This window comes from Osmia lignaria, chromosome 3 (assembly GCF_051020975.1).
Source record: "Osmia lignaria lignaria isolate PbOS001 chromosome 3, iyOsmLign1, whole genome shotgun sequence".
Lineage (NCBI taxonomy): Eukaryota > Metazoa > Arthropoda > Insecta > Hymenoptera > Megachilidae > Osmia > Osmia lignaria.
In genome coordinates, this window is record NC_135034.1 from 6025606 (window position 1) to 6049519 (window position 23914).

At 46.4% G+C, this 23914-nt stretch overlaps 2 protein-coding genes across 6 annotated transcripts in view; one reads left to right on the forward strand and one right to left on the reverse strand.

The window, feature by feature from the left end:
* Nup54 (nuclear pore complex protein Nup54) overlaps positions 1-23914 on the forward strand; it is a 32158-nt gene that overhangs the window by 3238 nt on the left and 5006 nt on the right. For 2 of the 4 annotated variants that reach the window (XM_076693180.1, XM_076693181.1), the window contains exon 5: positions 74-23637. In XM_076693180.1, the coding sequence (XP_076549295.1) occupies positions 74-196 (123 nt within the window). In that variant the 3' untranslated portion in view covers positions 197-23637. Of the gene's footprint in view, positions 1-73; positions 23728-23914 lie in introns of all 4 variants that reach the window. The other 2 variants (XM_076693182.1, XM_034326399.2) reach the window with 2 other exon arrangements.
* On the reverse strand, positions 550-17452 carry LOC117605276 (uncharacterized). Of its 2 annotated transcripts, XM_076693183.1 has the most exons (4): positions 17312-17452; positions 5376-5741; positions 3194-3337; positions 550-2613 (listed from the first exon to the last, which is right to left on the reverse strand). In XM_076693183.1, exons 2-4 carry the CDS (start codon positions 5738-5740, stop codon positions 1362-1364), a joined length of 1761 nt encoding a protein of 586 aa, XP_076549298.1. In that variant the 5' UTR covers position 5741; positions 17312-17452; the 3' UTR covers positions 550-1361. The 2 variants fall into 2 exon arrangements, with proteins under 2 accessions (XP_076549298.1, XP_034182291.1); XM_034326400.2 differs by lacking the exon at positions 17312-17452 and having other exon boundaries at positions 5376-5764.

The following is a 23914-nucleotide window of genomic DNA, read 5'->3' on the forward strand; positions in this document are numbered from 1 at the left end:
AACAGGATGATGTCACAGAAATGAAAGGCATTTCAGAAAGAATCTGCACAACCTCTTTTCGTTTGTGTTTTAGTATCTGACAATGGAACAACAGGGCATGACACAACTTATAGCAACCATAAACGCTGATTTAGAAAGTTTAAAAATTATCAAAGACGGCATGTCCGATCTTTTTATGAGTCACAATATATCGTGAGATTTGTATTAACATAATTTGTTTACGTATCCTTTTTTTTCTTCGTCTTTTCTTTTAAATAATTTCGACGATGCAGTTATCGTCGATACTGTAAGAATGTAAGAAAGTATGGAAGCAGCATAAAATTTTGCACCGTTGTAGATTGGTGCCATATTTATTTTACATCTATTTCACAATAGTTACGAATTTTACGCGGGTCTGTTTAAAAATTGATCTACATCTCTTTTGATAAAGAAAATCGATCGACGTTTCCAATGATATTTGCAAACGGACGAAACAACGTTAAACCATGTATTACCTCGCTGATGTTTCAGACAACCGAAGGAGAGAAAAGGAACTTGTTATACAGCGTGAAAAAAAAATAATAAACATTTTTTTACATAAATAATGTGCTTTTATTGAATAGTTTAATGTCGTTAAAACACGCTCTTTTCGTCGCAGAAACACACGTACTTTTCTCCTTCTCCACGCTTCTAACATTTTCGAACATCTTACAGATAATATATCTTTATGTACATATCATACATAGGTGTTTAACATAGCATACCGAGACATTTCTTTCACACATATTATTATACAGAGAGTTTATTCACCAACCATACTGTTATCTGTGATTTCAGTGCAAACCGTTTAAGTCTCATTTGATTGAGCAAGTCTCATTCGATTTCAGACTGTATCCTGCTTCGATTGACTTCATCCTATTACAAGATATTTGGCTTTTCGCAGTCTAATCACAATGGCAACCTTCCACTCAACTTTGATCCTTTATCACCGGTACGATTACTTCCCGCATATTTCTATTTCTTAATCGAGCTATTTTTCAGATAACCACCGAACAGAGTGAAGTTCAAACTTGAAAACATCTAATTTGAATGAAAAGAAAAAGGAAGTTATATGATAAGAATCTTCGGAAGCAAAGACCGGCCATGGTTCGAGTAATAACTGACTCAATTTTGTGAACGTTCAAGGTCGCCCTGGATCGACAGCTTCGTTTCTACGTCAGAATATCGTTAAACATTAAAGGTAGATTAGTTGGAAGGCACTTGAAGCGCAGGACGGCCCTGAAAACGTTTAACGCGAACCACGGTCGGTAGTTTGAGACATCGCAGTCTCTCACAACCTGAAAAATAAATTCTTCGCTCAAGAAGATCTGTCCAAGGTTTCGTTACTTATTGATCGTCAGATCTAGAGGAAGATCTTGTTCCATTTCAACGACGTTCTCGTTTTTAACTCGAAGATCTTGTCCACAGGTGTTGTTCGTGTCGACGATGTTGCCCCACATGTTCTGCAGGCCGTATTGGAGATCCACCGTGCCCAGGAGATGTCTGAACAGAGGATTCTGCGCTTTCAGGATCAGATCCGAAAGGATTTTCGTCTTCTCAATAATGTTCTCGTTGCTGTGGACGCAACACTTGTGACGGCAACAACAGTCGGTGGTGTCCTTGCAGACGTCCTCCTTGCTCGGTAGTTGCTCGACCTCCATCTTCAGGTCCTCAGCTCGTTTTATCACAGAATTTCTCACCGGGTCGCAAGTTACGGTACTTTCTTTCTTGCAGGGTGCGCTGTTGACGATCGACTCGATGTTCCTGTAATCGACCGTGCTGACCTTGTTCGAACACTCGATGGGTTCCTCGGTCTTTATGGGCGTCGACTGCATCCCGATACACGACAGAGCGTCAGGAAGGTGAGGTGGACTGGTCTGAGGCGAGTGGACCGAAGGACTCTCCTTGATCACCGGGTTGTTGGTAACGTACATGGGATTCACTTGAATCTTGTCTGGTATTATGTAACTGTTCTCATCGTAGATCCTTGGATAAATTTTCACCTCTTGTTCGTAGACTTTTACAGGCGTGACTCGTTCCTGTTCCTTGCGTTGCTCTTGGAGATTGTACATGTTGTTCCACTCGACGAAGTTCCTTTGCTCTTCGAAGCTGTTGCTCGCCTTGGGACTAGTACCCGACACGCTGCTTTCGATGCTGCTGTCCTTTTTGTCAGACTCGGACTGCGTGCTACTGCTCTGCTTTTCAGGCGACGTGCTGTCGACCAGCCTGATCTTCTCCTGCGAGTTGTTCTCGTCGAAACTTTTTTCTTGAACCTTATCGTTGTTGTTCACGTAGTGCCTGTATGTTTTCACGTGTTTGCGCAGGGACGAGGGATCGGTATACCTTTTCGGGCAGCCCGGCACTTTGCAGCAGTACGGCTTGTCCACCGCGTGGGTTCTCGTGTGTTTGAACCTATCCGAAGAGTTCGAGTACGCCTTGTTACAGCCTTCGACCGGGCAAACGTAAGGACGCTCGCCTGTGTGAGAACGGGCATGGATCTTCAGGTTCTCCGCTCGGCTGAAACTCTTGTCGCATTGGAAACAGTGATGCGGTTTCTCGTTCGTGTGCGTTCGCACGTGGACCAGCATCTTGTATCTGAAACAGGAGACAATGGGAGCTGGTAAGTAACTATACACATTTACGCGGCATAACCGAAACCACGTATCGCAACTTATCTTGAACGTTTTCGTATTTGGCGATAGGGGTAAATTAAAGTTGAACAGAATATCATTGGTAGGCAAAGAAGTATTAAATAGAGTTCCGGAAGAAAACAGCTTTGAAAATTTTTTAAAATATAATATTTGATACGTGTCGTATTATATAATTCCGGGTATGTGCATGGTCGTATCCATGAATGTGTGAAACGATGGACAGAGTCCGTCACGAGTTAACGCAGACTTTGCTTTGCTACGTCATGTAATTTATCGTCTTTACAGAAGTTATTTGAATCAGGGAAGAAGCTACTTGCACATTGATTAAATTATCTGTTGGAATTTTGATACATATTCCAATAATATTGACAATGTCTTACAAGTGGAATAAAAAAGGTGTTATATAAATAAATCAGAAGATTTTTATTAAGGAATTCTAAGGGGTAGTTAGGTGGATCGTTAACGAGGAATTCGTAAAGAAGCTGTTAAAAAGGAAAATAATATAAAAAGATGAAAATCTTTACCTTGCATTAAATCCACGTTCGCCCCTCGCGCATCCTTCCCAGCCGCAATAAAACAGTCCACGTGGTCCTGGCGCAGCGTGGAGTCGCGCAACGTGTCCTGCTAGTTGTTCCAAGGACGTGAACCACCGACCACAATTTTGCCATCTGCAATTGCAAACCAACACACGCGCGTTAGCCTTTAATTAGCGACCGCCATTCCGATCTCCTCCTCTTCTATTCATCGGTACTCAATTCTTGAAAATCTTTGAAATCTTGGAAATTAATAACGCGTAATTGTATTATAATTATAGATTAATGTAGAAGACTTGAAACGAACAAAATTATCGAAGTTTCAGAAGGATAATCAAAGTTTACATTCCCATACGAAAATAGTCGCGCTCGCGTTGAGAGCTTATTGATCTTTGATCGTTTCAATCGATCGAATCTTCTTCGGCCAAGATTATTGGTCGTTTAAACCCAGTAGATCCCTCATTCCTTTTATTGTCAGTGTGTCTATTTATACCGGTTACAATTTGTTTCTATATCGGTAATTTATTGAGAACTTCTAAATATAGAAGTCTCGTTGGTCAGTTCGTTTTCTGATTTTCAATAGTGTTAGAAACAAGTATCGAACAGCGTATCCTCGCGTGAACCAAAATCACGTTTAACACTCTGGATCGTCTGAAATATCGACGCACGATTTACGTTAAAAGAGTATGTCCGTTCAATCAACCAATTGATACCAATTCTGGCCATTGTGCAATTGGCGTCGCTTGACACCAGTTTATCTGGGCGCAAAGGGTTTCATACTATTCCAGTCAACTGCATTGTGTTCCACGAACCGACACGCTTTAACGTGATTGTGTAAAGGTTGCGGATCAAGGTAACGCTCGATTCAAGAGGGTAATATAAAGAGACATTTCAAGTGTCGATTATATTAGGGCGTTGATTATCAGAACCGATCATTTAGCTGTTAGGCGGTGATTGGATGATCGAACGTTGCTATTGCGTGCTCGCTACCGTAGTCGCGGAGTATGTATTCGAGAAAAAGTGAAAAGAGCCGGCGTCGCGATGCGATTATTCCGTCGGTTCCCTGCGACGATAACAAGCATTTCCCGAGTGCACGAGGTTACCACATGCAAACCGAGCACGTAACAAGCAATGCCACGCGTACAAACGATAAACGATCCCTTCTTTGCGTCGACGTTACGTCGCGTCGTCGACTCGAAATCGTTTATGTCTACGAAACCGACGATGAGCAACGAACAAAGCCCGCGTACATGACGATGGTCCCTCTTAATAATCGCTTCTATTGGGGTTATCGGAACGTGACTTTTTTGTCTGCTATAGTAAACAGTCAGACACGCTGAAACGTCGATGACGAATGGGATACACGTAGTTCCTTGGTGCGGTGCTACGAAGGTTCGAATGAACTTTGACTGACAAGTGGTAATGATTGGGATTGAAGAATGTTTATTAGGATTTAAAAAAGAGCAAAGTGTGGCTCGATAGCGCGACAGATAGGGGAAGAAACTGGTTAAGAAGAGATATGGTACACGCGTGCTCTAAATGCGGATGTGGACACGCGGCTAGAGGATAGATTAGCGTTATTTAACGAATCGCGAATGGATTTTTAGCGACATACCTCTTGCGTTTTCTTACCACCTTGGACTTAAAAAATTCTGAATGAATCTTTGATTTGAACAGTTGCAATCTAGTCTAAATATAGGATCCAGGAAAGGAAAGTGCAGTATCTCGCAAAGATATTAAGTCGCTTGTATTTTGATAAGGAAATGCAGGATTATCGATATACGCTTCATTCTACATCAAAGACACGATGCAAATAAATCCATGCTCAATTTAGATAACGATGGCGCCAACTTTTGCAACGAACAAACCGTGAAATTAACTGTAGTCTGCTAACGAAAGCCTAGAAAAGCTTCGCGATTAAAGTATGATAAAAGATTGGAAAATTTATTGCTGTTCCTTGGATCGGTAAATTTTAAATCAGTTTACTTGTTTAGAACAAAACTTATTAAAATATTCGAATCCTCGATTCATTAACGTCGTCGTCACGTTCAGATAATTACCGTTTCAATTAATCGCGATGATCCATCTGTCTCTTGTTTTTCTCTTATAATTTCCTTCCCTGATTATTGCGACCACGAGGCTGCCCTTATCTTTTATCTTAATTAATAATTACCTGCATTTCAGTTGGGCATTTTCCCCACGACGAATGGAGCCAAGCTCCAAGCTGGAGCTGGAGGCATCCGAGTCGCTATGCGCGGGACTCGGTGGACCAGCATTCGCCAGCCCGTTCGGCGATGCTCCCAATCCTGGCAAGGTGGCCGAAGGTGACGTTCCCAGTTCCTCCTCGACCGGCATCCTTCGCGGCCAAACCGGAAGGTCCAGCGACGTTTGCTGACGAAAGCCGAGGCTGCCGTAGTAGCTGGAGTTAGGGCTGGTTGGATAACCGGAAATAACTGGGCTGTAAAAAGCCGGGACTGCCGCTCCTAGCAGGGTGCCCGGGTAACGAGCGCCTCCGTAAGGACCAACGTGGCTTGGCATTCTACCCGGTACGTAAACGATCATTTTTAATTCCTTTGATCTTTGCTTCTCTTATTTTTTTTTTTTTTTTTTGCTTTTGATTTTAACAATACCAATTCGACCAGAGACGCGTTAACAATAATTCAATGGGCTTATTCTCGTAACCAAGTATAAGAAACTTGGCGTTGCCGGAAGGTTTAAAAGCTAGTTCATATCCTTTCGAGATGTTTCCTCTATCACGAATCTCTGTAATTTCGTTTCATTTACTGGTTGTTCGCCTATCGATTCGAATCGCTGATCAATCTTATAACCCTTTCGAACTTCGAAGGGAGCCGCCGCTTCCTGGAACCGTGGCGAATCGCAGAAAGCTGACTCGGTGCATCCGGTGTTCAGAGTGAACAAGACTTTCCAGGTCTTGCCTTTTCGTTGACGGACAACGGTCCGTTTCTTCCGTTCGTTCGTTGCCTGAGCACACCGTAGGAACGACAAGTCGATCACCGGCACAGTACGTTCGCGTACACACTCTCGCCGCAGTTAGGGCGCACCCTTTAATCACACTTAGTCCGAGTCCGTATCGTCAGATGTACTTGAACCGGTTCGACTTGAGTATACGGTAGCTCAGGAATTGCTCGCTGTACTCGATCGAGAACATAACTAGGCTGGGCCGCGACGATGTATTCATGAAACGCAAACACTTGTATTCTCGTCCGCGGTTCCGCACCACGGTTCCGCTTCGATCTTCGCTTGGCTCTTTGATGAGAGACCAGGAAACAGCCGCGCCCTATCTCTACTTCGCACCAACGATGCTGTCCTAATGCTAGAATGACCTAGCCGCGTCCATCTTTCCGCTCTCGTATCTCGTCCTTTTGTACAAGATGGTGGGACGCTCGCTAGACCCCTTATCGTTCACCAGAGATCTCCTATCGAATCGTCCCGATCGAGGTTGACCCCTAACGAAACGCACGCAGGTATCCCCGACGCTGTTGCCCCTATCGACTATCACCGTTCGCGATTCTCTCGCGGAAACGAACACTCGGAACGAACAGAGAGCAGAGGCGACGAAGAAAAGAAAAGAGCGAGGGAGGAGCCACCGTGTCGTGAAACGGCCGTAACTAACGTCCAACTAATGTCAACGACGAATCGTGCAAGCCTTATATATAGCCGCGCTATCGTCGTCGATAACGCCCCACGTCCCTCGCCGTCCACAAATACATTGGCGCGATGATAAGAGCCGCTGGTAATCGCGTGGCTCCTCGTCGCCGATGCGTCATTGGACGCGAACGATCCGCGATCGAGACTCAATTTTATCGGTCGATTCAAACGCGGCGCTACTAAATGGCACACGATAAACGTGGGAAAACGTAGTACTCGCGTGTAATTGAAATTGAGTTCAAATAACATCTACTCGTCCCACGAAGACGCGAACGAGTCCTGTCGTCTCGATTATTCAAACGTCCAGTAGGCGCCGCTTTTAAAACCCGGTAGCGGCTTCTGAGTCGACCTGTACACGAAACAAAGATCGACGATCCGATGTTGTCGTTCGGAACGAGAAAAAAGAGCTGCCAGTGGATGGCGATCGATGTCAGATACGATCGATTACCCCCTACTGAGCATCGTGACACGTCGAATTCTGGGTGCTCGAAGCGTACGACGTATTCCTTCCGTTCTTCCACCGATCTGCCTGAACGACCGCGAACAAAGTCCCACATATCTTCGAGAAGCTACGTTATCGCACTCGCATTAGCGAGTTGGCGCGAATGGATACTCGCGAGCCGTGTCAACAGAAGAATCCGCTCGTTTCATTTCTTTTCTCATCGTCAGACTAAATTTCCTTTGTGGGTGGGCCCCCCCGTTGCTATCCAACATACGTGCCGATTTCGCTGAACATAATTTCAAGATTTGTTCGATGGTAGAAGCACGTTCCTTATTATCCGTTTCGATAATCGATCGCCAAGTAATTAGCGATAACTCGATCGCCGTGTGCAACGCGATCGTGGACCGAACTCCACGTGTCCATCGAACAGAAAATCTTCCACGGGAATCGAAGTGATAATTCAGCAAATAACGCTAGTGGCGCGAAAAACTTAACGAGGAGCAAACGAAAGTCGAAGATGGCTCGTCGAATTCGACGTACTGTGGCAACTGATCGAAGATTTGATCACCCTGGATGCATTTAGATCGTTCGAAACGATCGGTTCGAGACTCTCGATCCAGTGATTTCGGTCGTCCTTGAATTTATTCCGACCCTCTGGCACATTTGATCGTCGCCCAAGGAACTTTGTGTGCAGCCTGAAAGATCATCGTTCGATACATTCGCATACAAGAATGCTCTGAATGATAGAGAAGAAAGCACTCGATAGAGAATCGGGATTTGAACTCCGGCATTAGACAAGTGATATCACGCTTATCTACGCTATCAACGGATATTCTTTTTTAAGCCGTTAAAACTCGAAGTGCTGTCGTCTACAATGTCAAGGTTGACGATCGAAGAGATATATGCAGCTCTGGAATCTTTTAAAGTAAAACTCGAAGCATATGGCAAAGCCACACGGTCTGTTTTTTTTTCGTCGATGGATATTTTGTTGTTTGCGATCGGCTATCGAAGAAAAAAGACTTCCCGAGGTAGATTATCGAGCCGAGGCGATCGACGTTTCATCATCGAAGTGCTAATCGAACGGCAATCTAATCTGGTCACGAGTTTGAATTCGTTCGCCTGGTGCGCGCCAATAAACAAGCTCTCGACCTGAAATCAAGATTCACCTGTTGCTATCAGCAGCCAGTGCTTCTCAACTTCAAAGGAAAGAATCTCTCTCCTTTTTTGTATTATTCCCCTTCTCTAATTATTGATCTTCATTCAGACTTTTCACTTCCTTATCGAATCCAGTTATATAAAACATCGCCATAAAAGCTGGCAGTAATCGTACAATCGGGCAGATTAATTTTATAATCGAGATAAATGTAGCAGAGAAAAAAGGAAAGAAAGAAAGTTAAAAGTAAATGAAAAAATAAAAGGTGATATCTCGTTCGTACGATTGCGTTCTGCAGTCGTGTATAAAATCAACTCCGATGGGAAAATATATATTTCGACAGCTTTTTTAAATTACTGATACGTGTACGAAGATGAAAGAAATCTATGTATGTGTTGTACGTGAGAAACAGTAGATTCTCAACCGCGTTTTGATAAGAAGATCGAGGGGGGTTCCGCTCGAATCGATCAAGACGATGCACAAATAAATCCAATATCACTCCCTCAGAGACCAGACGTGTTTTTTCCGTCGTTATCTACGGACGATGTCATCGGTAGATTCGTCTCTTAATTGCTTCCAGCGCAATTATTGCTGTTTCTTTTTTTTATTTCTTCGCGGGAGAATTGCGTTCGATAGCAGTCTCATTAAATTGTTTTTGTGTACATGTATGTAGTCGGTATTAATTAACGAGGATGGATAAGAAGGCCATATTGTAAACGCGGTTGACCTGGAACAACTGTGCTCCAAGAAAAGATTAAAGAACGATCAAAGAAGCATTAGAGAAGGCCGGCATAATAATAAGGGACGAAGAATGGGAATCGAACGATAGTCTTGTGGCGACATAGCAGATGCCAGACGGAAGATAGACATTAAAGAAACGAAAAAGAAAAGAAAAGAAATAGAGGATTTCCCGAAGAACACGACCATCATTGTCTCTTGATCTTAACTGGAAGATGATCAACCGCAGCAACGTGTCTCGTTTTTGCCTGTCGAGCGATCCTATCGTCAAGATTTTTCTCCATTTTCCTCGACAGCTTTGAACTGCATTCGAAGATGAGTGACTAATTTCAAATCGATACCACTTTGAATTTTCACGCACACAGAAATATCGATTCATCATTGATTTCGCAAAGGTGTTAATCGCGAACGAGTAGACTCGGGAAGGGGAACATTTCCAAGAAAGGATGATTGAACGCGTCAGGTTGATCGTTGCAATCGCGGATAGCCGCCTTCTGTTCTGAAATACCCCCAGCGCTGCAGCGCACCGTTCGTACGCGGAACACATTAACGAATATGGTACCAAATAGCTTTCTCTCTTCTCTTTCACCCGATGAGTAGTTGCCAACCCCCGTCTCGCATGACACCCCACGGACCGAACTGCCGGTGTCGGCTCGCTTTGATCTCGGTGAACAGGTAGAAGAGACGGAGAAAAGGAGGGGAACGGGATGAAAAGGTTGAAAGAAGAAAGACGGACAGGCAGAAACGGAGATTCCACCGGGGACCGATGAGATCCGGACCCGAGCTCTAAACTCGAGAAAATATGTTCGGACTTTTTAGATTGAGATCCGGCAAAGATAGCCCTTTCCCTTGATCCTTCCACCTCGTTTCTACCTCTCTCTTTCTCTTTACGTGTTCGTGAAACACCGAAAGAACTTGGGCTTCCTCCTCCGCTCTTCTCTCTCCTCCTCGAGCATCTCTGATCTTTCATTTAGATTTGATTTCGGTATTCCTCGCTCGAAGCGTGCGTCCTGTTTTCGGGCCTGAATTTTTCGAGGTTCTCGCTTACGAGAGCCCGGTAGCCCGTTTCTACCCGTTTGAAAAATAACCTTTCCAGTCTCCGTAGAATAATTTCGACTTGACGGGGGATGAGAGAATAGAAGAGGCGAAGTTGTTTCACGGACCTCCAAGCAAGAATTTACGCGGCAGCCGTGGTTAGCGGGCCTTTAAACAGCACCGATGCGAACGAACGCGTATATAGAACGCGTGGCACTTTGCGTGTGGCTCCGCCACTACAGAAATACCCTGTGAACAGAGGGTGAAGGCAGGATCGGGCTGGCGGGGTCGGCTCACAGCGGGGGTTGAAATTCCCGCGGTTCGCGCGCGGCACCGCGTCGTCCTACGTACACGTCCTCGGCGCACATTTTTATTCGATCGCGCTGTTGGGGGGCCAACAACAGTCGACGTTCTGCTCCTTTTTTTTTTTCCCCCTGCCAGCTTCACCGAGTGCCGACCAACCGATACGCGTTCAGCCTCGAGTGCCGTGAGAGAAGCAGAGTCGACGGAAGATCGAGTGTCTTTCGCGTAAAGCACGCCGATGAATTCCTTAGAAAACCCCGGCGGTTCCCTTGGATTACCTGCCTCCACGCTACAATCTTTCCTCCCCAACAGCTTCCTTAACTGGAACCATTCTTTCCCACAACTCTTATCGAGAACTAACCAACGACCGGACCATTGTTTCCAACTCGATCAGCCATTTGTCTGAACGACGAGGTGCCATAGAACGTTTCGTCCCCTTTACCTAACGAAATCAGGGCCGCCGAAAGAGAGTTTCATCCACGACGACCTTGCGGGGTAAGGCGAGAACGGCAGCGAGGTCGTCGCTAGGGATGAACGACGTATCCTTCGGTGATTTATAACGTTTCACGATTGAATATTAATATCGGTATGGCGTGCGCCTGCGGTTCTTTTCCAGCAGCCGTCACGAGAGTTCTCGCTCGCACACGTAGTCACAGGATACGTGTACACGCGTGCACACAATCTTGCGATAGGTATTACGAACAGGACAGAGGATGGCTACCGGTCACAGCAGGAGAGCACGCCGGGGGTCCTCTAACTCTTCGCCGACTCGAACCTTGCTACCGAGAAAGAAACGCAACTTTCCTTTCTCTTCTATCTTACTCCTTCCTCTTTTCTTTTTTCTTTTTTTTATTCATTTTTCTTCTCCACTCTGCTTCGAGTTCCTTCTTGCTGCCTTCCCAACAGCCGTCGCGGCACTCTCCGCCGCGATTCGTTGAGACCACGCGATCATGTGACCGGTTTATAAGGAACGAGGCGCCGCTACTTTTTCCTTGCAAATTTTCCGTTTCAACCTCCTGCGGTTTTAATCGCAGGTATCGCGATCGATCTAACTTTCCTCCTCGTTTAGATACCATCGAAGAGAATTTTGAAATTGCCATTTATCTTATCGCTTTCTCCAAATATAACAAAGAACGAAGTGTGCTAATCTTTCGGATAGCTCGATGAAAAGATAAAGCCCTTTTTGTTCGCGATCATCGATTCGGGAATTGACGAAGTACACTTTTCCTGTAGGTAGATAAAACGCATCGTCGATCGATGTAATTCTGTTTTCGAGCTTCTCGGAAATCGCGTTGACCTCTCCAGGTCTTGGGTTATTACCAAGATCGCGAGAAATCGCGAACGTCACGTTGGCGAGAACCACTTCGAGGAACGTTTGACTGCTAGATTTTTTATCCACTTACGATCCTACTGCGTTTAAATATTGCGCGTGTACCGAACGCCATTATCTCGGACGTGGCCTGTTTAAGCGGAATTTTATTCCGAAAAAGAGGAGAAATAAATGTGTTAGAAGCTGACTGATACACGGGGTTTAAATTACTACACGAGTAGGGTTTCAATGAAGAAAATCGGTGCTTCGGGGAGAATCCGGTCGGGGCCCGTTCGCCACAAAGTTGCAAGCGTTCAGTCTCGAATGTCGAGCAAAGATCGTTCACGATCACGCGAACGGCTCGTGTGTATGCCGTGTGTACGATACCACAGGTTCGTGTGGATGCAGGAAGAAAATAGAAGAAGCAGATGAGCCCGCGGCGGGAGGTTTTAATCTTCAATTCCGAAAATCAACGTAATGTATTCCTCCCTGAGGGGTCCGGCCTGTTGCTGGCTTAGAAGAGGAGAGAGGGCAAGACTAACGTAACCTGTAATTTCAACGCGAACGGGCTAAGTCGTTGGTAATATGGGAACCCATTGCTGGTATAACGGCTCATTTCCATAATTCGTTCTTTAAGCATCATTTTTAATAGGCCCTTGGCGCCGACCAAGGGGGACCAGCCTCTCTGGCGTCGGCTTGGGGTCCACCAAACCCCCGTCGTGACTACACGGTGTCGCTTATACTTCCGTTGCCCTCCATCCTGACCCCGTTGACGTCTTCATTACGTATTTAATTTGCTCTATCGATTGCTTACGTGCCGTTAACTAGTTGTCAAGTTTATTTAGACGCAACGACGCAATCGGTTAACCGTTAACGCTTTGACCATTGGTTATTTCCAATGCCTCTTGGAACCTAACGAAAAGGGAACCTCGATGGATTTTCAAATGAAATAAGATAGGACGAGTTAACCCACGAGGTCAGAAATAGATGGATCTTAAAAGAAATGAAAAAAAATTTCGATTTCGATGGAAGGGAGAAGAGGACGCGTTAAGAATTATTGCTTCTTGGTCGATCCGTGTTTCTGGGAATCGTTCGGACCTTCGATATCGACCATATGGAAGGAGAAAGAGAGTTCGCGGATCTCCTAAAGGGTCTTTAATCTCAGCCCTGAACCCGCCCACTAGAGGTCTGGGTAATTAATCACGAATTTCACACCGCGAGATGGAGAGAAAAAGGGAACGTATCGTAAGATTCTTTCATGAAAAATTGAATAGAGCGGCAAGCAAATGGAAGCTCGGTGTCGGTGAAACGAATCGCTAAACTGAGCCGCATTGACAAATGATTCCGAACGGTTTCGTAGCGACGAAACCGGAGGAGGACCTCCCACGTCGAACATATAGTAAGGTTCACCCCGACGAGCTTTCGTCTGCTCTTCCTCTTTCTCGTGTTTTTCTTTCCGCTTCAAGGTTGCGGACGTTCCCGAATGACACGGTCCTGCTGGATTAAAAATAGCGACACGGACCAACTTGAATTCCTCGTTTCGCTATTTCTGCCCCACCTTCGTTGTCACCTTGGTAAATTGTTCGTGGCGGTTCAACTGTACCGCCGCTCCGATGTCCAGTGGGTGCAGAAACAGTAGGAACCGAGAGAGGGAACGCCAAAAGGATCGTGAATCGCCATAGGGGGTCAGTGTAGCCTCCTGAGGTATCCCGACTGTTGGGTGCTCCAAAAGTTACTCTCCTTTTTCGGTAACTTTTATTAAACGTAGGATTGATTCGTTTTATGATTTCCTTCAGAACACAGATGACAATTAATAGAAATATTCGCGTGAAATTGAGCAAAGTTTATTCTTATGGCGGTTCACGTGGGACGAGTCGGTGCGAGGCGAAACACCGTACCGTACCACACACAACGCGACACCTCGGCTTCGAGTTGACCGAGGACTTCACGAGGACCACACACGAAGGCTCGCCCTTCCCCTGATATTTCCTTCTCCGTTTATGCTACGCGGCCTTCCTCGTTTCTCTTTCCACGCGAAACTAAGAAAAAAGAGGAAAAAAGAAAGAAAGAACCGACGAGCCCTGGGAGAGAAGGACGTGCGCGGCAAAGGAAAACCGAGAGGAGTCACTTAACCACCTTGCCATTAGACGGCTGGTCGGGAAGTAGCCTTGCAGGCGCGATATCCGCGCGACCTCTCGTTATAAAATCGCTCGTCGGAACAAACGCGATTCCATAAAAATTGTGCTTTTACTGTGACACAGATTTCAAGATGAATTACCCTGCGGTAAACAGAATTCCCAAACAGTCCATAAAAGTGCCAAAATACGCCGTAAACCGAACAATGACGCGTTTTCGTTGGTTCTTCGACCCCTGGCCCGCAAAAACCAGTCCGACGATGGTCAATAGAAGAGATGCTTCTTTGTCGAGCGTTTACGGCTTACGGTGTGACCTTCGATCATGGTGGTTCCTTCTCTCGTAGGTGGCAACGAATGCTTCGTTCTCGTTGACGCCATTCGGACCTTTGTACGGCCTCGAGGAATAATGGACCACCAGAACGTTATTTTCACCGTGGAAACGTGCAATTAGCAACAATACGAGAGACCCCCCGTTAGGAAAGCCTCTGCTAGCCGTCTAGCCATTCAACTCGCATAAATCTTTCCGGGAGGAAGCCTGTGCGCTTCCTCTTCTCTCGATCTTTCTCTGCGTGACGTCGAAACCTATCGTTTCTCGACTTTATTTTGCCAACATACGGCGATAGAGTACAATAAGAAAAAAAAAGCTAGGTCGGCCATTTGGTCGAGACGAATCATTGTTTCATTCATGGTTACCCCACGATGTCCACCATCCGCGAAGGCCAAACTCGGTCCGAGGTTGCGTTTCGACGCGACAAATGCAGACTGATAGCAAAAAAGTCAGTGAAATGCAGGATGCATCGGTGACAATCAAAATTCCGTATCAAACGAACCGAGGAAGAGCAATTCCGGTGAGGGTGGGTCTTATTAATTTGTGGTCGATAGGAACGAGCATTGTTCCTGTCACGTATGGGCTACCTAATCGTCGAATCTTTTTTTGCAGCCAAACAATATACGCGTAGGTTTACCGATTATTAAAGGTAAAAGAAGAAAAAAAAGTAGTCACAAAAGAAACCGTTAAAGCATCGTCACTCTGCTCACGATTCGGTGGCAGCACCGGTTACTCGACAAGTTGCTGGATTCCCACGTGGGACGTCGAAAGATGCGGGCCGAAAATATGCAAATTTATATTCCTATCCCGGGACACGATTCCTCATCCTGCCTGACTGGCTGCCTCCTGGTTTACCCCCGTGAAACTCAGGGGTTTCTCTCTTATCCTTCGCAGTCATTACCATACGTGACCATAAATGAAACCTGTCTCCTCCTGCTTCCCCTAACAATGGAACAATCACCTTCGCGCACCAAACACAAAAGGACTGTCCTTCTTTCTCTCTGATCTACGTGGATATACATATATGCATCCTCGAGGGGGCTAACTTTACTTCGATTCCTTCCACGTGCCCCGTTATCCTTCTTCGTTCGACCGCGAGAAGCGGAACTCCCGTGGCAACGGTCCTGCCACAGGATACCGGTTCCTCCTCTATCCCGCACCGGGACGATTCGTCCTGCGACCAAGACACGTGAAACCTCCTTTGTTTAGCCGAGATTAGACCCGTGAAACTGACTCCGGAAAGGACGGATATCTTTAACGGTCGCGGTGCCTCTAGTTTCCTAGATGATCGGCTTCTTCAATCTTCTCCTTCGTCCTCCTCTTTTTTTTTCTTTGTTGCAACGGTCAACGAACTATCCAACGGGACGAACCGACCAGTTGGTCGGAGAAGTACGTTGGACGATATCCGGAGGATAGGATAGTTGGTCAACGGACGATTCGGCGACAGGATTTACTCGATACTTTGATCGTCCTTGTCAGCCAGGTTTCCCTAGGACGACAGCTTGAAAGTTGAAAGTCGGAAAAGTACGTTTAAGGAACAGTTTCGATGGAACGTCTTTCCTCGTTTCATCAGCTGTTTTGTTACCATTTTGTAGGAAGAGAATTCTTTGTACGTTCCTGTTCGCTGTCTTAAAAACAGGCTCTACGGATCTGCCTACGCAACTACCTACGATTTGAACTATACTCAGGACGAATAGACCGTGTTTGCTCTACCCGAGACTGCAGGTGTCGAACCCGAAGAATCTTTAGCCAGTTTCCGGTGGTTGTTACGAATAACACGGGAAAAGTACGTTACACCCCGGAATCTCCGCCTCCCTATCCTCGTTCCAGATTTCCCAAACTCAGACTCCCACACTCTTTTCAACCGGCAGACAGACCGAATTTTACGCAATTCCATTGAACATCCCTGCCTGCGGGTCATATTGTTGCATCGATGCACCGAATCGAACACGGCTCCTCTTCTCCATCTACCTGACCCGAGATAATCCCATCCAGGGAGCATGGGGGCATTATCCCGTGAAACCTGGACCCCGTTGTCCCCCGTGAACTCGAAAATACCCTTGGTATAGGGGTCCAGGATCACGAGCACCCCATCCTCTGTCATCGTCGCCCGATTTTTTTCCCTTTTATCCGGACCCTCTCTGCTCTTATTGTCGCACGCTGTAGCGAATCTCGATGCCGCGACGACGTTTGTCACCCCCTATTTTTCCCGTCTATTGCTCCTCTTTTTCACCTACGGAAAAATAGCCTACTCGGAAACCGTCGTCAGATGTCGCGGATCTATGCCAAAAGATTTGGAGGGTGTTGCGAAACGAGGTATTCCCAGATCTCTGGTCGAAATCATTGTTATTTCCGGCGAACGATCGATGAAAGGCAAACATGTATTTTAATACGCGCCTCTCTGGTCGATTTCGGCGAGTTCCGTAAACACACTTTTTAAAAGCGGCTCGTCCTTCGGACCTTTCTCACATCCACCAGAGTTTAGGAAACTGGTTTGGAAGATCCTTCGAAGCTATCGTTTCGTGGAAGCTGAGAGATCGATTAGCATCTCGTGGATCATTTTCGTCAAAATGTCGAACGCTAAAAGAACAGGCCACGAAACGATATACCTCCACGTCGATCGGCAACTCGAGCTACGAACTTAAATATTGCACCGGGATCATCTTAATGGGTGTCTAAGGTGTTAATAATCGGCGTTTCGATATTCTAATTTTAAATGGCATTGAACGAGTTAAGGGATCCCGGTTCGTTTTATTTTCGCGTTACGCAACATCGTGCAATATTCGAAGGAGCGAAATATACGAAAGCGGGGATATTTACATAGGACGTTATAGCTCGAGCGGCGTCGTTGCATTCGTTCGCCTGTCCAACCTTCGTGCAATGTTTACCAGCTCGAAAAAGTTCCGACAGCTCGAGCCGCGACCTTCGTCCACCTCGAAAAGGACGCGCCGCGCGTAAACAAGAACAGGAAGAGAAAAGAAAATCGTGGAAACTCACCAATGACGAGTCCAGCCGGTTGCACGCCGGTATTCCCTTCGACGCATCGGTTTCGAATACACCGAAAGGACACCAAGGGAGGAAAAAACAATCCTTTCTCTTTCTTCGTGGTAGAACTGGATGTCACTTTGGTCCGCACCGAGTTAGGCCGCGGGCTGCATATCCGGCCAAGTTAGCAGACGAAATGGAAGAGCACCACGTGCTCGAGCCCAGGTATATACGTCACGTTCGGTGATAATACGCGATAGTCTCGACGGAAAGCGAACTCGTCGGTCTCGTCTTCAAGTTTTTCACCAGTCTCTTCCGGTAACGGCAATTTCACGCTCTCGTCGACGAAGACACGTGCGCGTGCGAACGAAAGAGGAACGAGAAGAAGAATGTTGGAAGTAAACAGGATGAAGGAAGGCGAGGAAAAAGGAAAAAGGTTGAAAACAAAAAGAAGAAGAGGAAAAAAGAAGAAAAGAAGAAAGAAGAAGAGACACGCAACGAATAAGCGAGGGGAAATCGAAGCCTGAATCGAACCGCCAGTTTCCAAGGATGCTCGGTTCGAACTGAGAGCACCAAGAGGTTCCTCGCGAGTCCCTGCCTCGGGTGTGGGTTTTCGGTTCGTTTTTCCCTTTTTTCCCCTCCGTCCCTCTCTTCCTTCGTTCCTCCGTCTCCTTCTCTACGTGGGTTCTCGTCCCTTCTCGCTCCGACCGCTACCGTAGTCTCGCTTCTTCCTGTTTCTCGTATCCTTGTTCGCGTCGAGCTTTCTCTGTCGTCAGGGCCGACGATGGTGCGGTGTTTGTGGGCCCCCAGGGCCCCTGGCAGGCGGTTGCCGAGTACGTCGAGAGTGGGGAGACCCCTAACCTAACTTAACCCGCACCAAACAGCCCCCTCCACCTCACACCCTCAACCCTTATCCCTTCCACTTAACCGCGCCTGTCTTCTACCTCGCTCATTCTCCTCCGTTTCGTTCATCGCTCTCTTTCTACGCTTCTCCTTCTCTCTCCGTTGCTTCAGATCGCAATGAAGGAGTCGAGGCATTTCTACGTGTGTCGCGTGTATATACCTATCGTGGCTCGGTTCGTCGATGCGATTCGTCTTTTTCCTTTTTTCCAAGTCTCTCGCCTTTTCAATGAATCATTTATTAAGCGGCCAACTTTTCGTGTCCCTGATACCGCCGTCATACGAACCGTGACAATTAAGCGCAATTAACATATGGACGCATCGTTAGAACGAGATCACCGTTCGATCATGTCGCTATTGTGAACCCCGGTTCGGGAGTGACCGCACGGGGTTCACACCGGTGAAATTAGGGGGTGAAGAAGCGTCGTTGAAAATTCGCATTTTATTACTGAAAAATGATTCAAGGTTAAACTTTTTTAAGAGGTGTGCCGATTATCGGCTGGTCTTCCGGTTCTTTGGGAAGGCGAATGCTCGCGTCGATTTCACTTGGGTCCGGTCGTAGAAAAACAAGCGGCCATTGTCGGGAGAGAGACTGGACGATTCCTGGACGAACAGGAGACGAGCGTGCTCGCGGCGAAAGAGTTATTGCGGTTGCGTTCTTTTTCGAACGCGGTAGTAATATATTCGTACGGGAGCTCGGGTCGCGCGGCGAGCCGAGGCGAAGACTCACGCACACTTGTTCGCCTGTCTATCCGGAGAGAAAACGTCCGTCGGGAAGAGGGAAAGAAAGAGAAAGAGGAGGGAGCAGCCGGGAATAAGAAAGCTCGGAGGGACTCCCACAGGGCAACCCACACACGATCGAACCGAAGGGACATCGCCTTCTCCCGTTCGAACGTGCTTCGTGAGGCAGAGCATCGCGTTGTGTAGCCGCGCACACTGCGTAACGGAATCGAAGGAAATTTTATTCTGTGCTTTGCCGAGGTTTGTATGCGACACGGAGATTTTCCTTCGAACGGCTTTCCGTCTCTGACGGAAGGCAATCCGATGGAATAATTAAGTACGAGTGATCTTTCGACTTGGAGAACAATTTTTATTCAATAATATTTCATGTCTGTTACATCGGAATTGAAGTTACAAAAGTTCTACTGATATTAGATGAGACAAGTCCGCTTTGTTCAGGTTGGAATACTTGGTCGTGCTGCGTAATGCAGGGCGATGCATCAGTGAAACGAAGAGAATCATCCTAATATACCGGGGAAGACGTAGGCAGACCTGCCCCCTGCTTCGAATGCGTTTCACTACTCGCGGTGCGTGTAATGCGATCACGCTGGTATGCGTGCAGTGCACACATGGGCTACGATCAGCTCGCTTCTATGCAGCCCTGCATTCACGATGCATTCGAGCCATTTATAAATAAAAATTCTTACTATCGGTGTTTATGAATAATTAAACATCGCAAATGAATAATGAAATAATAACAATCTAATTCGATGACATTTTTGCCGAAATTTCGGAAGATCTACCGCAGGAAATCGAGTTAATTAAATGAACGTGATGGTACGATCATTGAATGAAGGGACACCAGCATGGTGGTCCCAATTAGGTCAGCCTGAACGCCGAAAAAGAGCTCGCGTTACCATTTTAAACCATTTTTTCGGCCAACAGTGTCAGTTGACTAGATTTTTTGCTTCCAATTACATTCGTCGCGACTAACAAGTATCTGAAAGTTCTCAATTGCTTACTAACTTTGTAAGTACGATGGAACTAAAGCAGAGCTAACCGTAATATTGCGTAGGACAGAACGATGAGCCACGGAGGCTGCGTACTCTGCTGGGGGCGACTTCTTGCTTCTTCCCCTCGTCTTTCATTCTTTTTTCTTCCCATTGCTCTTTCTCCCGTCTCCATTCGCGTTTCTTTCTTTTGCCCCCGACCACTTTGCTTCGAATAAAGCAACGAAAGCACGGCGGACTCTTGAAACGCCCATAAAATGATTGATTTAAGAACCCCGGGACGCGGTTGCCCGTCTTTCGAGCACACACTGGGAGGATCGGGTCCACGTGGAAAAAGTACAAAGGGGATTCTTCGAGGTTCTGGCAGTCTGCCCGGAGCCAGAAATTCCACTTATCTAATCGCAATTAGTACACCTAATTCTATTTCCTTCACTAATATCAGCTACTCGATGATAATCGAGTATCTACTATACGATAGTAGAGCGATAATGGTTATTCACTTCGATTGGCAGAGATAGTTAAGAATTCGAGAGAGAAATGAATCAGAGGAAGGAACTTGAATGGAGCGGAGCATGGGCAAAGGTGGGACAGGACAAGTCACGGAGGCTGCATGCTCTGCTGGGGGCGGCTCACTCATCTCGTTCCTTTCCCTCTTCTTCTCTTCTTCTTCTTCTTCTTCTTCTTCTTCCACCCTTGGCTGTCCTTGTTGTTCCCTCTCTCGTGGTCCAGAACTCACCGGTGCCTCCAGGAAACGAGCGTCTAAAGGAGGGAGCAACAGGTGGACGAACACCTATGTACGTGAACGGAATAGGGGCAACTCGCGTACCCCTTCGATCGATGCAATGATTAATTTAGATGTTTCTTTAGAATCAAGCCGAAACTTTCGATAATTTACGAGACCGCTTGCAGTTGCACACCACCTTTCCTTTACCGTTACCTCTGCCTTCTCCCTTTTTTTATCAAAGCTTTCGCGTGGGTGCGTCGGAATATTGGAACAGCACGATCCTGAGCACACGGTATCCTTTTCGAGGCTTTATTCGAGAAGGTTGAATCTTGAATAGGCATCCCGAGAGCGCCTACGTAATCCCACCATTGTGGGGACGGCGACCAGGTTCTGGGAGATTTTTTTTTTTTTAAACGCTGTTTTCAGCGAATTGTCGGGGAAAAGTATGTATACGCGTGGTCCCCGTGCAGCCTGGTGTTGCTGAATATATTTTTCTTCCAAGTATCAAACCGATTTAGTGTTCAGTTTATTAAACTAGATAAAGGAAAAAGTAATTTTGTTTTCTCGATCGACACCCTTTGAATATTTTCCTATATACAAGTTCTCAGTTTCCGAACTGTTTATGGGAACAGATAAGGGCGTAGGACTACGCAACGTTTTTCCTTCTCATACAGTTAGTTCTGTTGCATCCTTGAGATAATAATAATGTACATATAATTTTTAATTTAGTAAAACATACGACCTGTTTTATTTATCATCATATCCCAAGATTCAGAAAGCTTGTCCAGTTTAATTTAAAAGATAAGAAGGACATAATATATTATTTGTCCGTTCTTGTTTCCCGATAGTTAAACCTAGAAAAATTAGGAGTTCCATTATCCGAAGATTTTTCTTATCCCGACCATAATGGTCCCCTATTAATTCGGATAACGAAGGCTCTGCTATCTCCCTCAGTTTTATCTAAGCCGAAAGAAACTGGTTTTTCCCAAGTCTAAAATCCACTATGGGAGACGACGACTCTGAGTTTTTAGCAAGCTAAACCCAAGGTATCCTGAAAAAGATGCTGTTCGATCCTCGACGTAAGATCTAAGATCAGATGCTTAACTACCTGGCGCCAATAGCTTCGGAACGGAAGGGCCACGGTTGACGTTGTCCCTTGACAATTCTTGCGGTTGATGGAAGGTCCGGATGAATTGGTGGAACGAAATAATGCGATCGGTTGGGACCGGCCGAAGGTGGACAGAGAAAAAGAAGGAGAGAAAATGGAGGCGTAGGAGAGGGACGAAGGTGAGGTGGAACGATTGGTGAAAGAAGGATGGAGGAAGATAAAGAGAGGTTAGAAGGGTAAGCGATAGGATCTAAGAAGGCTCCTGTCTTCAGCGTGACTGGTAAAGAGCTTGGAACATCAGGGATGGTCTTTGATAATCGCCGACCGACCAGATCGCATTTACAAATGTACACAGACCTTTATCGAGTATTGTTTTGACGTACAATTACTCATGTTTTCCTTTTTTTCACTTTTCACCATAAACTCCGAAGGAAAATCAACTGGTTATTGTAACCTAATCTAACTCGCAACCGTAATTATATTGTCAGTCGCATACAGTTAAAGAAAATAGCGGAGAAGGTATCGAAGCTGAGGAAGTGTAACCCCAACCGTTGGCGAGGAACGAACCAACGACGCAAGGTGGCTAAGGAATCTGTGAAAGTTAACGGTCGAAGACGGGCAGAACAAGTGTAGGACGGTCACAGTTGTGGGAAGAAGGGCAGAGGGTGTTCCCTGGACGAGGTTACGACGCAGAGGGTGCCACTCCGGTACGAAGGTGGCGGTTCCTTCGTGGACGTCGAATTAATAGGCCATCTGCTTCTTCGAGGCAGTCAGTTTCTTCGAGGAAGTCAATGTTTAGGAAGTCCATGGGAAGCGGCGACAACGGAAAGCCCCATAAACGGCCAAGAACATGGGAACGTACGTTCGCAAGGAAGTTGTACGGGCACACGATGTCCACTTCCTTTTCTCCCTTCGCCTCGTTGGTAGTCGGGGCAAAAAGGCGTAGGTGCGAGTCGTTTCTCTATTAGCGGTCACCCATGTTCCCATTGGGGTTGTTTTTCCGTTCTCTTCTATTTTCAGTTTTCAAACTTTGCAAGATAAGTTGTCTTTCGCACCCTTCACGGAATATCTGGCGTGGGAATGAATGTCGTTAATCATTTTCTTTCGCAAGTGTGACAAATTCCAATTAAAATGATGAAAGCGAGGCTGGTTGCCACGAGAAGAAGATTAATAAATCCAAAGGAGCTGCGTCGCGCGCGCCTGGTAACAATAACGAAACACCTTTTATGCACGCGTGGATTCCACCTCTTCCTCCTCCACGGCCAGCGGGCATCGGGCAGCGGGCAGATCTACCGCAACTACCATCCCCGAGTCGATGCGACGCGACGCGACGCGACGTCTCGCTCCTTCTACGAGCGCGGGCAAGCTCCTTCGCATTCACCTGCTGCTATTCGAAGATCAGCTGCCTTAACCGCCACCTTGGCAGCACCTTGCTGCATTGCTATCCTCCCTTCACCTCCATTCGCCACCGTACTCTTTCTCCTCCTTCGTCTTCTTCATTTTCTTATTCCTTCTCCCAATGCTGGCTATTATTCAAGTAAAGTTACATATGAAAATATGTAATTATTCGTTTTCTATAATCTGCTACTTTGTCGAAAGGTGTTTCGCAATATTCTTCGATTATCTGAATTATATTGATTTTGTATTTCCGTTTTTAGGAGGTGCTCGGAATCAGAAGCCCAGAATCAGAAGTCGAACGAAGTAGCAATTATAGCGAAAAGGAAGGCGCAGAGTATTCGATGGCGGAGGAGTAGCTGGAAGAGATGGCGAGAAACAGGACGAAGAGGAGCCGAAGAAACGGCAGAAGGAGGAGGAAGGTCTGATACACTTTTAATACGGGACCGAAGGAGCCCCCTGCACAGCAGGTGCACCGCAGGTGATTCTGCTTGTCCTTTTCTTACCGTCCAGGCTTCCTCTCACGACTTCTCGACCGGCTTGCACCCTGCGTACGCGATCTCCCACAGTGGTACGCTTCTCCTTTTTTTTTTCCGCGAGCCGCACACACGCCGATCCTTTTTCGATTCTGCCTCCTCCGTCTCCCTTTCGAGGCTCGAAATGCAAGGGTTCGTTCGATCGCAACGCTTACGAACTGTTGCTTTTCTTTCTTGATCACTGCCAATCGTTTTTTTCATATCGAAACCGTCTATTCTGAT